The sequence below is a fragment of the Carcharodon carcharias genome, chromosome 37, assembly GCF_017639515.1.
Source record: "Carcharodon carcharias isolate sCarCar2 chromosome 37, sCarCar2.pri, whole genome shotgun sequence".
In the NCBI taxonomy this organism is placed as follows: domain Eukaryota; kingdom Metazoa; phylum Chordata; class Chondrichthyes; order Lamniformes; family Lamnidae; genus Carcharodon; species Carcharodon carcharias.
The window spans coordinates 9,036,427-9,052,333 of record NC_054503.1 but is presented as its reverse complement, the minus strand read 5'-3'; the positions used below and the strand labels follow the sequence as shown (position 1 = coordinate 9,052,333).

The following is a 15,907-nucleotide window of genomic DNA, read 5'->3' as shown; positions in this document are numbered from 1 at the left end:
GAAATCTGCTGTCCTTACTCGGTCTGGCCTACATGTGACTCCAGACCCACAGCAAATGTGGTCGACTCTTAAAATGCCCCTTAAAAGCAATTAGGGATGGGCAATAAACAGCCAGTGAATTAATCCCATGAATTAAAAAAAAGAATCAACTTGGGCATCAGTGGGCCTCTCCTTAGGGTCCTTCCTGAGTTGGTTCATGGGCTAAGATCATTGCGAGTGACCTCACCCCACCCCCCATCCCATCAGTGTCAAACTTTGTTGAATCACAGCTCAGTACTTACTGACTGAACTCTGGCGAGGATGAAAGAGCTAGTGTAGCTAACACTCAAGGACGCAACATCACACAGGATAACCGGGCAACTAACATGGCAAATAAAGTTTCACAGGGAGGATTGTTTGAGCTCACCAATTTTTTCCACCAGTTGCAGGATGACTCCACCGATGTGCATGTCCCCTGTCACCCTCAGCGTGATAGGATCTGCTTCGGGACCCAATTCTTCCACCTCAATCTTCAGCTCCCACGACGCATCGATGCCAGCCAGTGCCATCTTTCAACATTCCTGTCAACAACAAGAGGCAGCCAGTGAGTCAAACGCACTTTGCAGGAAGACATTGGAATTGATGCAGTGAGAGGTGAGGGAGGGAGGGAAAGGCTGCATAAAACACTAGTTAGGCCACAGCTGGAGCATGGTGTGCAGTTCTGGTCGCCACACTATATAGGAAAGATGTGAAGGCGCTGGAGAGGGCGCAGAAGAGATCCACCAGGATATTGCCTGGGCTGGAGCGTTTCAGCTATGAAGAGAGACTGGATAGGCTGGGGTTGTTTTCCTTGGAGCAGAGAAGGCTGGGGGGACCTGATAGAGGGTGTATGAAATTATGAGGGCCATAGATAGGAAGAAACATTGCCCCCTCCGCTCAGGGGCAGGAGGTTTAGAGGGGATTTGAGGAAATTTTTTTCACCCAGAGGGTGGTTGGAATTGAGAACACACTGCCTGAGGGGGAAATAGAGGCAGGAACCCTGATAGCATTTAGAGGAGCACTTGAAAAGCATACAGGGCTACGGGCCAAGTGCTAGAAAATAGCATTAGAATTGATAGGTGCTCGATGGCCGGCACGGACACGATGGGCCCAAGGGCCTGTTTCTGTGCTGTATTATCAGCCATGATTCAATGGCGGAGCAGGCTCGATGGGCCGATTGGCCTAATTTCTGCTCCTATGTCTTATATCTTATAACGATGACTAAGAGTTGCTAATTCCTGGGATGAAGGGGGTTTGTCTTATGAGGAAAGTTTGAGCGGGTTGTGCCTGTACCCATTGGAGTTTAGAACGATGAGAGGTGGTCTTACTGAAACATATCAGATCCTGCAAGGGGGCAGGAGGTGGGGGGTTTGACAGGATGGAGGCTGAGAGGATGTCTCTCCTCATGGGGGAATCTAAAACGAGGGGAGCACAGTTTCACAATAAGGGGTCTTCCATTGAAGATGGGGGAAGAGGAGGAATTTCTTCTCTCAGAGGGCTGGGCTTGACTCTGTGCCTCTGCTCCTGGTAGGTGCCAGAGTGCTCCGCGCTACTATCAGCTGCCGAGAGGAGGGGACAGAAAATTTACAGGGCGGGAAACTAAGGGCAGAGCGACACAGTGGAACACAGAGAAAGCAGATCCACACCCTCAATTCCTCCAGGTTCCCAACTTCCTAATCCTCATCGCTTTGCTGATCTGGAGGACTGAACAGAGGCGAGATGCAGAGCATCCTACAGCCCAGGGGGAGGCCATTCAGCCCATTGTGCCTGTGCCAGCTCTTTGAAAGAGCTATCCATTTAGTCGCACTCCCCCACAACCCCTGCTCTTCTCCCTTGACCTTGCAACTTTTTCCCCTTGGGAGTATTAATCTGATTCTCAATTCCTATCGAAACGTCCATTACCCTTTCATGCAGCGTGTTCTATCTCACGTCTCCAACGTTCCTTGGGATGATCCAAGGTTGTAAGGAGGCACCAGGTAAATGCGAGTCTTTCCTTCTTTCACCAGGGGTTGGGACCATCCCTGCCCTTCCCCCACTGGGCACACATGCACACACAACAACAACTTAGTCCATGCTCCTCCAACCCATTGATTCTGCTCCCCCCGTCTGCCTGTAACATTGTGTATTGGAGATCGGCCCAAGGACAGATCTTCAGCTCATTCCTCTATGCCTCGCAGTCTTGCGTCTTCCTCTTCAGCTGCGCGCAGGTTCCCCCTCATTTTTCAACTTCATCGTGCTATCATACAGGGGAAAGGATACATGAGGGGGTTTCCTGTCACCTCCCTCACGCCCGCTGAAAGGAAACACAAGTCCTCTTCGCGAAGGATTCTCCCTCCGCCTGTTTGCGCTGATGTCCCTCGGGAGTCCAGCTCTTCTGCCATCATCACCGAAATTTCACTGGTTCCACTGTTGACCGTGGCTTGCAACCCTGAGCGTGTTGGCCTTCATTCCAAAGGGGATTGGAGTAGAGGAATAAGGAAGTCTAGCCACAGTTGTACAGGGTTTTGCTGAGACCATGTGCAGTTTTGGTTTCCATATCTAAGGGAGGACATGCTTGCAGTTGGAGGCAGTTCAGTGATGGTTCACTAGCTTGGCCCCTGGACGGAGGGGGATGTCCTACGATGACAGGCTGAGCAAATTGGGTCCATTTTCTCTGGAGTTTAGCAGAGCCAAAGAAGATCGCATTGCAACCTGCAAGACCCTGGAGGGGGTTTGGAAGGGTGGACGCGAAAAGATTGTTCCCGCTGGTCGGGCAGCCTAAGACACAGCCCGGGGATAAGCGGCCGATCATTTGGGACTGAGGTGAGAGGCAATTTCTTCACTCAAACGGGTTATGGATCTTTGGAATTCTCGACCCAAGAGAGCTATGGAGAGCTCCATCGTTGAATATATTTAAGGCCGAGATAGATTTTTGGTCTCATTAGGGAACTAAGGGATATGGGGAGAGGGCGGGAAAGTGCAGCTGAAGTCCGAGATCAGCCATGATTGTACTGAATGGTGGGGTAGGCTCAGTGGGCCGAATGGTCTACACTTGCTCCTAGTTCTTGCGTGTATGGGGTTCTTACCTGGGCTTGGGGGCAAGAGGGCAGAGAGGGCCACGCCAAGCGGCCCTGCTCTTTTAGTTACTTCAGTTAAAATCGCTAGTATTAAAAGTACGTCTGGAGATCCCGGGATAGCTCGAACATCGCAGCCTGTGAACCCTCAGCAGGAGTCAGACACACCTCAGATCCAGCCCAACTGACAGTCTAAACCACGCAGCTGAATTACATCCGCTTCTGTTCATGATCAGGGGCCACAGCCTTGATAAAGAGTAAACACTGGGATTTAATTGTTTTCTGTATTTTATTATCCAGGCGTGACTTTGATTGCCAGTGGAGTGTCACATATCAAACACAAAAGCTACTGCGACAGAAGCCAATAGAATTCCGCACAAACACCGGAGTGAAGTGTTCCGCACTGAGCATACTTGTATTTCTGACTTCACCCTGCCTTTAATCACCCTGTAGAACCCACTCCTTTTCCAAAGAGCGGCTTGCGTTACAAAAGGTGCCCTTCACAACAGGAGAACAAGGAGAGCGTTGGTCATAGACAGGAAGTAACAATGTTGATTAGACTGGCTGAGGGCAGTCACGGTAAAAGCAGAGACAGTGAGCAAAGGTCAGGAAGGAAGAACAAGCTTTCATTTTCTCGCACTTTTCACATCCTCAGGGTACCACTCTCAATGAAGTACCTTTTGAAGTACAGTCACTGTTGTTATATAGGAATTGTAGCAGCTAATTTACGCACAGCAAGATCCCACAAACAGCAATGTGATAATGACCCAGATCATCTGTTTTTAGTGATGTTGGGTGAGGGATAAATATTGGACCCAGGACACTGGGGTGAACTCCCCCCTGCTCTTCACCCAATAGTGGCCGTGGGATCTTTTACACCCACCCGAGAGGACAGACGGGGCCTCGGTTTAATGTCTCATCCTGAAAGACAGCATCTCTGACAGCGCGGCGCTCCCTCAGCGCTGACCCTCCGACAGCGCGGCGCTCCCTCAGCGCTGACCCTCCGACAGCGCGGCGCTCCCTCAGCGCTGACCCTCCGACAGCGCGGCGCTCCCTCAGCGCTGACCCTCCGACAGCGCGGCGCTCCCTCAGCGCTGACCCTCCGACAGCGCGGCGCTCCCTCAGCGCTGACCCTCCGACAGCGCGGCGCTCCCTCAGCGCTGACCCTCCGACAGCGCGGCGCTCCCTCAGCGCTGACCCTCCGACAGCGCGGCGCTCCCTCAGCGCTGACCCTCCGACAGCGCGGCGCTCCCTCAGCGCTGACCCTCCGACAGCGCGGCGCTCCCTCAGCGCTGACCCTCCGACAGCGCGGCGCTCCCTCAGCGCTGACCCTCCGACAGCGCGGCGCTCCCTCAGCGCTGACCCTCCGACAGCGCGGCGCTCCCTCAGCGCTGACCCTCCGACAGCGCGGCGCTCCCTCAGCGCTGACCCTCCGACAGCGCGGCGCTCCCTCAGCGCTGACCCTCCGACAGCGCGGCGCTCCCTCAGCGCTGACCCTCCGACAGCGCGGCGCTCCCTCAGCGCTGACCCTCCGACAGCGCGGCGCTCCCTCAGCACTCGAATTGGGACTGTCAGTCTGCATTTTATGGTGAACTCTCCAGAGCAGGGGGTGGAGGTTAACCTCACATCTTCATGATCAAAGGGAGATGGGGGGTGGGTGATGAAGTTTAGAAAGAGATGCACTGGAGAACCGGGGATCAGATGGGATAGGCTAGTGAGCAGCCGGGGGGATGGGGAAGAGCTGATGGTTCACCTAGGTCAAATGGGATAGCCCTTCAAAAAACATGATGGGCTGAGTGGCCTCCTTCTATCCTCTGTGACTCGAAGATGCAAGCTGTCCAGACAATGCAGTGAATGTGAAATCGGAGGCTCAGCTCAGTATGGAGTATTGTTAACTAGTGGAATCAGTGCTGGGGTTCAACTATTTACAATCTATACTAATGACTTGGATGAAGGGACAGGCTGTATTGTAGCCAAACTTGCTGATGATACAAACATAGGAAGGAGATCAAGCTGTGAGGAAGAAATAGAGTCTGCACAGGGATGTAGGTAAGTGAGTGGGTAAGAAATTGTCAGATGGAGTTTAACGTGGGAAAATGTGAGGTTGTCCACTTTGACAGGAAGAACAGGAGAGCAGATTATTATTTAAACGGAGGCAGACTGCAGAATGTTGTGGTGCAGAGGGATCTGGGTGTCCTGGTTCATGAATCACAAAATAGCAGCATGCATGCGCAGCAGGTAATGAGGAAGGCAAGTGGAATGTTGGCCTTTATTGCTAGGGGAATGGAATATAGAAGTGGGGAAGTCTTGCTACAAGTGTTGGTGAGACTGCACCTGGAGTACTGTGCACAGTTTGGATCTCCTTATTTAAGGAGGGATAGACTTGCACTGGAGGCCGTTCAGAGAAGGTTCACTCGGCTGATTCCTGGGATAAAGGGGGTTTGTCTTATGAGGAAAGGTTGAGCACGTTGGACCCTGTACCCATTGGAGTTTAGAAGAATGAGAGGTGATCTTATTGAAACATATAAAGGTCCTGAGGGGGTGGGGTGAGGGTGGGAGGTGGGGTGGGGGGGGGGGGGTTGCAGGGGCGGATGCGGGTGGATACTGGGAGCATGTTTTCTCCTGTGGGGTAGATCTAGAACTAGGGGCACAGGTTCAGAACAAGGGGTCTCCCATTTAAGATGGAAGTGAGGAGGAACTTCTCTCGGAGAGTCTTTAATCTGTGGAATTCTGTTCCCCAGGCAGCAGGGGAGGCTACATTATTGCATGTATTCAAGACGGAGTTAGACAGACTCTTGATCAAGAGAGTCAAGGATTATAGAAAACAGGCTGGAAAGTGGAGTAAAGGCCACAATATTCAGATCAGCTGTGATAAGATTGAAAGGCGGTATAAGCTTGAGGGGCCTATTCCTGCTCTTAATTCTTATTATCTTATGATAATTATATATTATTTGTATGTAATTGTATACAGGCTGTTGGCATTAACTGATGATTAATTGAATACCTTTCACATAACTCTGTAAATAAAGAGTCTGTAAACATTGGCTCCAGTTCCATCCTTCACCAACTGGCTTTCTGGAATGTCCACCATCGACAAGGCACAAGTCAGGAGTGCGATGGAATACTCCCCACTTGCCTGGATGAGTGCAGCTCCCACAACATTCAAGAAGCTCAACACCATCCAGGACAAAGCAGCCCCGCTTGTTTGGCACCTCATCCACAACATCCACACCCTCCACGCCCTCCACCACTGACGCACAGTAGCAGCAGTGTGTGTACCATCTACAAGATGCACTGCAGCAACTCAACAAGGCTCCTTCGACAGCACCTTCCAAACCCACGACCACTACCATCTAGAAGGACAAGGGCAGCAGACACATGGGAACACCATCACCTGGAAGTTCCCCTCCAAATCACTCACCATCCTGACTTGGAAATAAATCAGCCGTTCCTTCACTGTCGCTGGGTCACAATCCTGGAACTCCCTCCCTAACAGCACGGTGGGTGTACCTACACCACATGGACTGCAGCGGTTCAAGAAGGCGGCTCACCACCACCTCAAGGGGCAATTAGAGATGGGCAATAAATGCTGGTCCGACCAGCGAAGCCCACAATCTGTGAATGAATTAAAAATAAATAGAACACAGGCCACTAGGAAGGCACGCTGTTGAGTTCGATCGTGGCAGTAGCCAGGAAGAGAGTTGGAATTCACAACTGGACACCTTCCATCTGCATTGAAGATGCTCCCGATTCATCCAGATCTTTCAGGCGAGTGAGACAATCCAAGGGTGACAGTGAGGTGTGACCGGTGGTGGGAAGTTAAAAGGCTAGTTCTGTCAGCGTCAACAGCTTATCGAGTGAAGATGGGCAGAGGAATCAGCAATGGGCTGCTGAAGGTATCCCCGCGTGCAATGAGCTCAGGTGTTCCAGGATTCCAGTGGCTAGGAAGAAACTTGTCAATGCACATCCAAAGCAGGAAGGTATGCAAGTGTGCCTTGGGTCCTGTTCACCCGCTGCCCTCGTCCTTCTGGGTGGTGCTGGAGGTCACAGGAGGGCCTTGCGAAGATTGGTCTTGGCTGTGAAGCCCCCCACAGTCAAACAGTCCTCTGCCTCCTGGGCTCGTGCACCAAGAACGGACACTTGGATGGGTAAGCCGGAGGGTGTATGGGATGGTGAGATTCAACACATTGAGAAAAGGAGGCGGGGATGGGGATGGGGGTGGAGAAAAATGGCCAAACCTCCCCACCCCCACCCCCATCTCTCAAAGGCAAAGGAAACTAAGACGCTCTCTATAAACGCCACGCAGTAAAGCAACGGCCTCCCATCACAAACACTGGCTTCACTTTATCTGGCTGACAGGCCACAATATCCTGTTCACACCCAGGATCAGCGTGCATATAACGAAGGATAGAGATTGGGATAGGCAGACTGTGGTGTCTCTGAACTGCGGGAGACAATTCTGGATCGTTTAGCTTCTGTGGCTATTTATATCAACCAACCAGGCAACATATATTCCGCAATTTGGTTCAAGTGAGACAATCGCCTGCCACTTGTAATCTCAAGTACTCCGCTTTGGGCTGATTAATGGGATTAGGCAGCCCTTCTATCAAGCTGGATGTGTCTCTACCATTTTGTACCTGCTTCCCCTCTGAGTTTAATGGAGTTTGCGCCTTTAGTTCATCTAATGAGGCCCCTGTTAAGTTCCACCCGTCCTCTTGCCTCCTACTTCCTGCTTGCACCCTGTCGACCTTTCAGGATGAGACATTGAACTGAGGCCCCGCCTGCCCCCTCGGGTGGGTGTAAAAGATCCCACAGCTGCTGTTGTCAGAAGAGCTGGCGGGGTGAGGGTGGGGTTGAGGGTGGGGGTGGGGTGGGGGGGGTGGGTGGTGGCGTGGGAGGGGGGCAGTGGTGGTTGTGTGGAGTTCTCCCCGGTGTCCTGGGGCCAATATTTATCCCTGGTCATTATCGCATTGTGGGAACTTGCTGTGCACCAATTCTATTGTGGCAAATAGAACGTGTGACAGTGATGACACTTCAAAAATACTGAATTGGCCATAAGGTGCACTGGGCCATTCCAAGATTGTACAAATGCAGAGTTTTCTTTCGAATGTTTTTGGAAGTAAAGGGGTGCTGTCTAACTGTATGCTGGGATAAATAAACTATGGATTTTTTGTTTACAGGATATATGTTACTTGGCAATTTATAGCTATTGATATATCCCTCGACTCCTTGTTTTCAGCGTCTCCCATTTTACTTGGGGGTTGCCGCTGTGCTGGCTAACAGCCCTTCTCCAACTCCTGTCAGTCACCCACTCCTCTCCCAGTCCTGCTGCATTTAAGGTTCTCGTCACTGCATCTTTCCACCTGGCCTTAGGCCTTCCTCTTCTTCTTCTCCCTGGCAGTCCCATCTCCATCGCTCACCTCACCACTTTTCCTCTCTCTCTCTCTCTCTCTCTCTCCCCCACCAACAGATGGCCATACCATTTCAATCTCTTCTCGGCTACTTTCTTTGACACTCCCGCAATCTTCACTGACCCCCTGACATCCTGGTGCTGATTTTGTCCTTTCTCAGGACTCAACACAACCATCTCAGCATCAGCATCTCACCAGTGTCCGCTCATTGTTCCTCTCTTCTTGATGTGGCCCAAGTTTCTGCACTATGTAGCAAAGCCAACCTCACAACTGTCCTGTGGAGCCCACCTTTCAACTTCAGCGATAGTTTCCCGCCCCTCGACGAACTTGCACTAAATATACTTCAACCACTCATCCATGGTGCCTGGATGCAGACATTCATAAACATGGCTGCTCCTATCAGATCCAAATCCCTCCCACATGAATTTCCCTTATAAAATGAAGGGTTTGGACAGAGTAAATAAGAAGAATCTGTTTCCAGCGGCAGGAGGGTCGGTAACCAGAGGGACACAGATTGAAGAGAATCGGTAATAGAGCCAGAGGGGGAGATGAGGAGAATGTTTTTTTTTTTTACACAGCGAGTTGTTGTGATCTGGAAGGCGCTGCCTGAAAGGGCGGTGGAAGCAGATTCAATAGGAACTTTCAAAAGGGGAATTGGATAAATACTTGAAGAAGAACTGGCGTCGGTATGATGGGCCCAATGGCCTACTTCGGTGCTGTATGATGCAGATTCTAAAGCAGTTTCAAGCTTTTAATTTCTGTTTTTTTGAAACACAAGACTTGATATCCATCTGACTATTACAACATGACTGGTTTTGCCTTCTTCCAGCCTCTTCCACTGGAGGTGTCTTGCACCATAAGTTGATCTATGACTGAATATCTTAATGAAAATAATCACTTGAATTGGAACCTTAGGACTGCGGTTACCAACTGCTCTCGATTAAACTCCTGCGTCATCACTATTCAATGGTCCCAACAGTTTCCACACAGACCATGTTGCACTCTGGGATCAATTGTCATATCACTGCACAATTTCTGGTTCACTAAATGTTACTCCAGCAGCAAACACATTCAGAGGTTGTCTTTAACAACAACTTGCACTTATACAGCGCAAAACATCCCAAGGCACCTCACAAAAGATGGTTAGGCAAAACATTGTCACTCAGTCAAAGAGATTGGTTTTAAGAAATGCCTTAAGAGGAGAGAGAGAGAAAGAGAGAGAGAGAGATAGATTTAGGGAAGCAAGTTCAGAGCTTAGGGCCCAGGCAGTTGAAGGCATGACCACCAATGGTGGAGCGATGGAAATTGGGGGTGCTCAAGGGGCCGGAATTGGAGAAGTGCAGAGACCTTCGAGGGTTGTAGGGTCTGGAGGAGGTTACAGAGGTAGGGAGAGTTGTAGGGTCTGGAGGAGGTTACAGAGATAAGGAGGGTTGTAGGGTCTGGAGGAGGTTACAGAGGTAGGGAGGGTTATAGGGTCTGGAGGAGGTTACAGAGGTAGGGAGGGTTGTAGGGTCTGGAGGAGGTTACAGAGATAGGGAGGGTTGTAGGGTCTGGAGGCGGTTACAGAGATAGGGAGGGTTGTAGGGTCTGGAGGCGGTTACAGAGATAAGGAGGGGTGAGAAGGGATTTGAAAACAAGGATGATATTTTTAAAATCGAGGTGTTGCTGCACCAGGGGAGCCTGTGTAGATTAGCAAGCACAGGGGATGGTGGGTGAACGGGACTTGATTCAAGTTGGGATATGGGCAGCAGAATTTGGGGTGTTTGAGGGACTAGAACAGCACTGAAATCAACTCTTCGAGTTGTGTGTTCTACACTGACTCCTTTCTGAAAAGCACGAATCTATGGAACCTGTCATCTCACTCAACCTCCTAGAAATCAACAGACTTTGACAGATCCAAGTTGAATGTCCCTTGCTAACTTTGGCAACATCCGTTTCTGTACTGGTGTTCATTTGGACCTAGAGGAAGTTACACAGTGAAATTAATTGACAGTATCTGCAAAGTCTGTCAATCATGACCCCAGAGGAAGATCCTCCAAGCGGAAGATCGCCAATCTTTTGTGTGTAAAGAAAGCAGTGGAAACCATGGTATAGTTGGCGCAGAAGCCCTGTCCCCACAGTGAAGCAGGACACATTCAGAATATACTTACTGGTTCCATCAATGTTGACCTTTTGGTCTCTGTTTTTGAACTCTCCAAGGTGAAGCAGTTAGAACAGCCAACAGAGCAAATCATGTCCTCATTAACAAAAATGAGGCAGGTGGCCATGGACTAAATGGCTTACTTATTCCTAGCCTTATGTAACCCAAGTACTTCTAAGCATGTAAATGTGCATTTTAAAATGAAACAAACCGTTACAAATGCTAAAAGTTAAAATAGCGGACAATGGAGTTTCAATTTGCATTTTTCAAAAGAAGTTAGCAATTTACAAGCTGAGACCAGTGAAGCTGGGATTGTTCTCCTTAGAGCAGAGAAGGTGAAGGGGGAGATTGAATTGAGGCGTTCAAAATCAGGAAGGGTTTGGATAGAGTGAATAAGGAGAAACTGTTTCCAGTGGCAGGAGGGTCGGTAACCAGAGGGGACACAGATTGAAGAGAATCGGTAGTAGAGCCAGAGGGGGAGATGAGGAGAATGTTTTTTTTTACACAGCGAGTTGTTGTGATCTGGAAGGTGCTGCCTGAAAGGGCGGTGGAAGCAGATTCAATAGGAACTTTCAAAAGGGGGAATTGGATAAATACTCGAAAAGGAAAAAAAAAACTTGCAGGGGCTTTGGAGGAAAGGGCGGGGGTGGGGGGAGGGTGGAGAGGGGACTGATTGTATAGCTCTTTCAAAGAGCCAGCACAGGTACGATGGGCCGAATGGCCTCTTCTGTGCTGTTTTAGTCTATGGTTTTACACACTCATTTGCTCTAACGTTACATATGCAGTGACTGAAGGAAATCAACCAGAAACCACTCCAATAAATAGCAAGTTACTAAACCTCTCCCCAGTTTTGGGGTCAAAGTTTCCTCACCAGAATCCAGCGGTCCTGATTCCAATTGTTAGAAGTTCAGGTAGCAAGCGTCCTTCCCTGGGGAGCATGTGCCGGATAATAAGACTTACCTCCTCGCTTCTATCCCTACTCGCTGCTGGCTTGCTTGCTCGCTCGCTCTCTCTCTCTCTCTCTCTCTGCAGGGCGTTACCGAACAATTTCAAACTCTCAAGCAGTTTCCGCTGACTGAGAACTTCGAGTCACACTTCACGCTGCTGGACAAAATATGCACCTAACCCCGTGTCCGACTCGGTCCTTTAACATAACTGCACTCCGCATCACGCTATAAACCCACAACAATGCATGCATTCACCTTTGTGGAGCTCCAAGCTTTAATTTATATCCATATTCTCTCACTGGCAATTCCTGGTTCAAAGCATGTGCAACCTTGAGTCATGGGTGTGTAACAATGCAGAAGGCGTGCTGTGGCAGTGCACTACCTTCATACATGCGAGGCTGTCTTGTTTTCCTGCCCCCTGCCTCAATAACCTGTCAGATTGCCCCCCACCCCTCTTCCTCCTAGTTGCTTCAAATTTAAAGTTTGAGGTTTCTTTTTTGGATGGAGTGTGGCACTGAAGGTTGGGATTTGTTTTAAAAAACAACAAAACTACCCTATCTGGACATGTGAGGGGTAATTAACAAATCTCTCACTGTTATTAATGCCCTGGTGTGTGTGTGTGTGTGTGATGTGTGGAGGCAGTGCCATGCACAGCTGAAAAAAAAAACTCCCAACTTTTGAAAGTTCGCCCACGAACAGGAGCTGACTTGGCCTTTGTGCTTTGACATTCCTGTTGAGGAAGTGAAGTTAGTGTATGAATCACTTGTACCTCCCAACTTTTTTTTGTGTGTACATAACAACATACTACAGAGTGTTTTCAAAGATGGGCGGCTGACCCACCAGAGTTGGGAGCCAGGGCGCTCGATGAGTCTCAGATGAAGTCATCGACACATCATGCATGCACTGACTCTCACAACGCTTTCGCAATGCAAAACGTTGCATCATTGGGCTTGGTGACTTGCGCAACGTTCCTGCAAGCAGATCGTAAGCCCTCTGCGGCACATTGGGTTCCGCTGGCATTCCCAGCACAGGTGGTCGCAGAGCTCCAGATGCAAGTTACGTTCATCGTGGTTTCTGCCAATTTTTTTTTGCGTCATCTTAAAAGGCATCACTGTCCCGCCCGGGAATCTGCCTATGCCATCAGATTGAGTCAATCGCCAGGGTGAGGTTCTGTTAATTCTGTCTGTGGCCCTGCGAGGAGGCCCTATAAAACCTTTGTCCATCAAGTCATCATGGCATAAGATCCCAGTCAGCTCATTGGGTCCGTGACAGCTCTCTGTAGAGCCATCCAGCCAGTTCCAATCCCCCGCTCTCGCTCCGTAGTTCTACAATTTTATTTCCTTCAAGTGTCCGTCCAATTTCCTTCTGAAATCATTGATTGTCCCCACTTCCACCACCCTCATGGGCAGTGAACTGCAGGTCATTACCATTCACGGTGTAAAAAAAGGTCTTCCTCACATCCATCTCTTTGGGCTTCTATTGCCCAAAACCTTAAATGTGTATCCCCGCATCCTTGTCCCAACAGCCAATAGGAACAGCTTTTCTTTGACTACCTTTTCCAAACCTGTCATCATCTTGTCCACCTCTATCAAATCTCCCCCTCAATCTCCTTTGCTCCAAGGAGAACCCCAGCTTCTCCAACCCTTAACTGTCACTAAAATCCCCTCCCATCCCTGGGACCATTCTTGTCACTCTCCTCCGCAACCCTCTCAAGGACCCTTCACATCCTTCCTAAAGTGTGGTGACCAGAACTGGACCCAATGTCTCCATTTTAATGTGATAATCTTACCTTTCAAATCCATCCATAGCCTCACCTTCCCAATCTCCTGTAATATCCTCCAGCCCTACAACCTTCAGACATCTCTGGGTTTCTCCACCATTAGCGGCCGTGCCTTGAGCTTCTGAGGCCCTAAGCTCTGGAATTCCCTCCTGAAATCTCTCCCCCTCTTAAGACTTCTAAAAACTTTGACCAAGTCTTTGACCAAGCTTTTGGTCACCTATCCTGGTATCTTCTTGTGAGGCTGTGTCAATTTTAGTTTATTATGCCTTGGGTTGTTTTCTATGTTAAAAGTGCAATATAAACGCTAGTTGTTATGCAACCTTTTAGAGACAAAATTTTGCCTTATAATCTTTCCAAAAAGGCCAGGCTTGCACTGAGTTTCCTCCACTTTGTGTGGGGTAGGCTTACTTTCCACGTGGAGCGGACTGCAAGGATAATACAGATGCAAACACACACCCGCCAATGCAGTGGTTTTCTAAGATAAAAGCAAAATACTGCGGATGCTGGAAATCTGAAGAACAAGAAACACTGGAAAAACTCAGCAGGTCTGGCAGCATCTGTGGAGAGAGAAACAGGGTTAATGTCTTGACTCGGTATGACTCCTCTTTAAATCAATGGTATTCGATGTTCTCATACTCATGTTTTTTTTAAAATTACTGTCAACGGTGAACACTGAGGCCTATTTCCTGGGCACCGAACACACAGCAAATTCTTAGTTACTTATTTGTGACCAGTCGGCTGGGGCTTTGAATTTTGGTGCCTGTTCCCTGGCTAGGGTGGGGAGAGCAGGGGGGGTTTCCCACCAAGTGGTCATTCTGATGATGCAGCATTTCTCTGCCTCCTGGCATGTTAGAAAAGGGGGTTTCCCCACCATCTGCAACATATCTCACTGTTATTGCATCAATGCAGTCTGACTCTTAATGGGAGGGCCAACAGCACCATGGTGATGCCTGCTGTGGCTGAGCGGGTAGCACTCTTCCTTACGTCAGAAAGCTCCAGGTTCAACTAACACTCCAGAGGTAATCCGGGTCAACGCTCTCACTGTTGGAGATGCTGCATCATCCTGACCAACACTCCCACTGTTGGGAGATGCTGCAGCATCCTGACCAACACTCCCACTGTTGGGGATGCTGTCTTTTGGGTGAGAAACTGAGACCCATCTGTCTTCTCAAGTGGATACAAATGATCATGTAACACCATTTAAAGAGAAACAGGGTAGTGTCCTGGCCAATGTTTAACCCTAAAATCAATGTTACCGAAACAGATTACCTGGTCACATATAAATATATCTGATGTGCAAGTCAGGATGCTGGGCCAATTGGAGACATGCATGTGCTGCTGTTGGTCCTTATAGGGTGCAGTACCCACAAGGAAGCCTTGCCATGTTGCTGCAGTGCAGCCACAATATGCCAGTGGCAACAATGGAGTGTGTCAATCAAGTAGTCTGCTTTATCCAGGAGAGTATCGAGCTTTTCAGCAGACGGAGATTATTGGATCACATTCCTGACTTTTGCATTGTTGGTGGCAGATAGGCTCTGGTGAGTTTGGTGGTGAGTCTTTACCACAAAATAAGCAGCCACTGACCTACGCTTGCAGACATAGTACGTAGGTAGCTGGTCCAGTTAAATTTCTGGTGAATGGTGACCCCTCGTGGATGCTGTTGGTATTTATTGCAAAAGCCTAAAAAGCCTTGTAAAATATATTTAAGTGTGGGTGCGTTTTTCCTATAGGGGGGGTGAGCTTGGAGAGATGTTCTGGTAGACAGAATCTAGAACTTGCTTCAAATATGGTATCCACCACCTTAAAAACTGGACAGTGGTCCCATTCACGAGAGTTTTGGTGCCAGTCTTTCAAGATCTCGCGACCTCTGCTGGATTCAGTTTCCAGCTGAGTTTTAAAAAAAAACAGGAACAAGAGAAACCAGGAAGCCAACCACCATGTAGTTAACTCTCTCAAACTATACTTAGGAAAGGTGCAAAAATAATTCAGATGGGGTTCCCCTTATAATACAGGAAGAACGAACACTTTAAATTATTCTATTACCCATGAAAGCTCTACAATGAAGTGCCACAACTCACATTCAACCCCTGCCCCTCCCTCTCCAACCCCCCACACTTGACAGGGGAAGGAAGTGTCCAGTCACTGTTGCGTGTCTTGATGGCACTTTAAGACTCACATAGAATGGCCATAGGGAAGGTATCCCAGGCAAGTTAGCATCTTTGGGAGAAGGAAGAATTTGGGAGTAAAGAATGAACATTTCAAAGCTAGAACGTGAAGATTAGATTGTCAGTCGAGCTCCCATTTTAGGTAGACGGAGGCAAGAGGTGATGACGACAAGATGGAATCAGAAAACGGTATCCGAATACAACAAGGACTTGCTAGTTTTACGGGTAAGCTATTTATAAGAGAAGTTCTGTTAAATTACAGACACGACTAAAATCTCCAATGTTGACAGAGATGGGTGAAAAGAGCCAAAAAAGACCTTGAAGGGAATCTGCACGACATATGCAGCACTGTATGTATATGCACACATTATAACTGTGACTTGAAAGTTTAGA

The 15,907-nt window shown here is 49.0% G+C and overlaps 1 protein-coding gene across 1 annotated transcript in view; it reads right to left on the bottom strand.

The window, feature by feature from the left end:
• Nucleotides 1-11,755, bottom strand: part of LOC121272963 (fermitin family homolog 3-like) — a gene marked incomplete at its 3' end in the record, with an annotated part of 33,157 nt that extends 21,402 nt beyond the window's left edge. Inside the window, exons 1-2 of the mRNA XM_041179863.1 lie at nucleotides 11,494-11,755; nucleotides 407-560 (exon numbers count right to left, since the gene is read on the bottom strand). Of these exons, the coding sequence (XP_041035797.1) occupies nucleotides 407-548 (142 nt within the window). The remainder of the gene's footprint in view (nucleotides 1-406; nucleotides 561-11,493) is intronic.
• Between the last annotated feature and the right edge of the window lie 4,152 nt (nucleotides 11,756-15,907).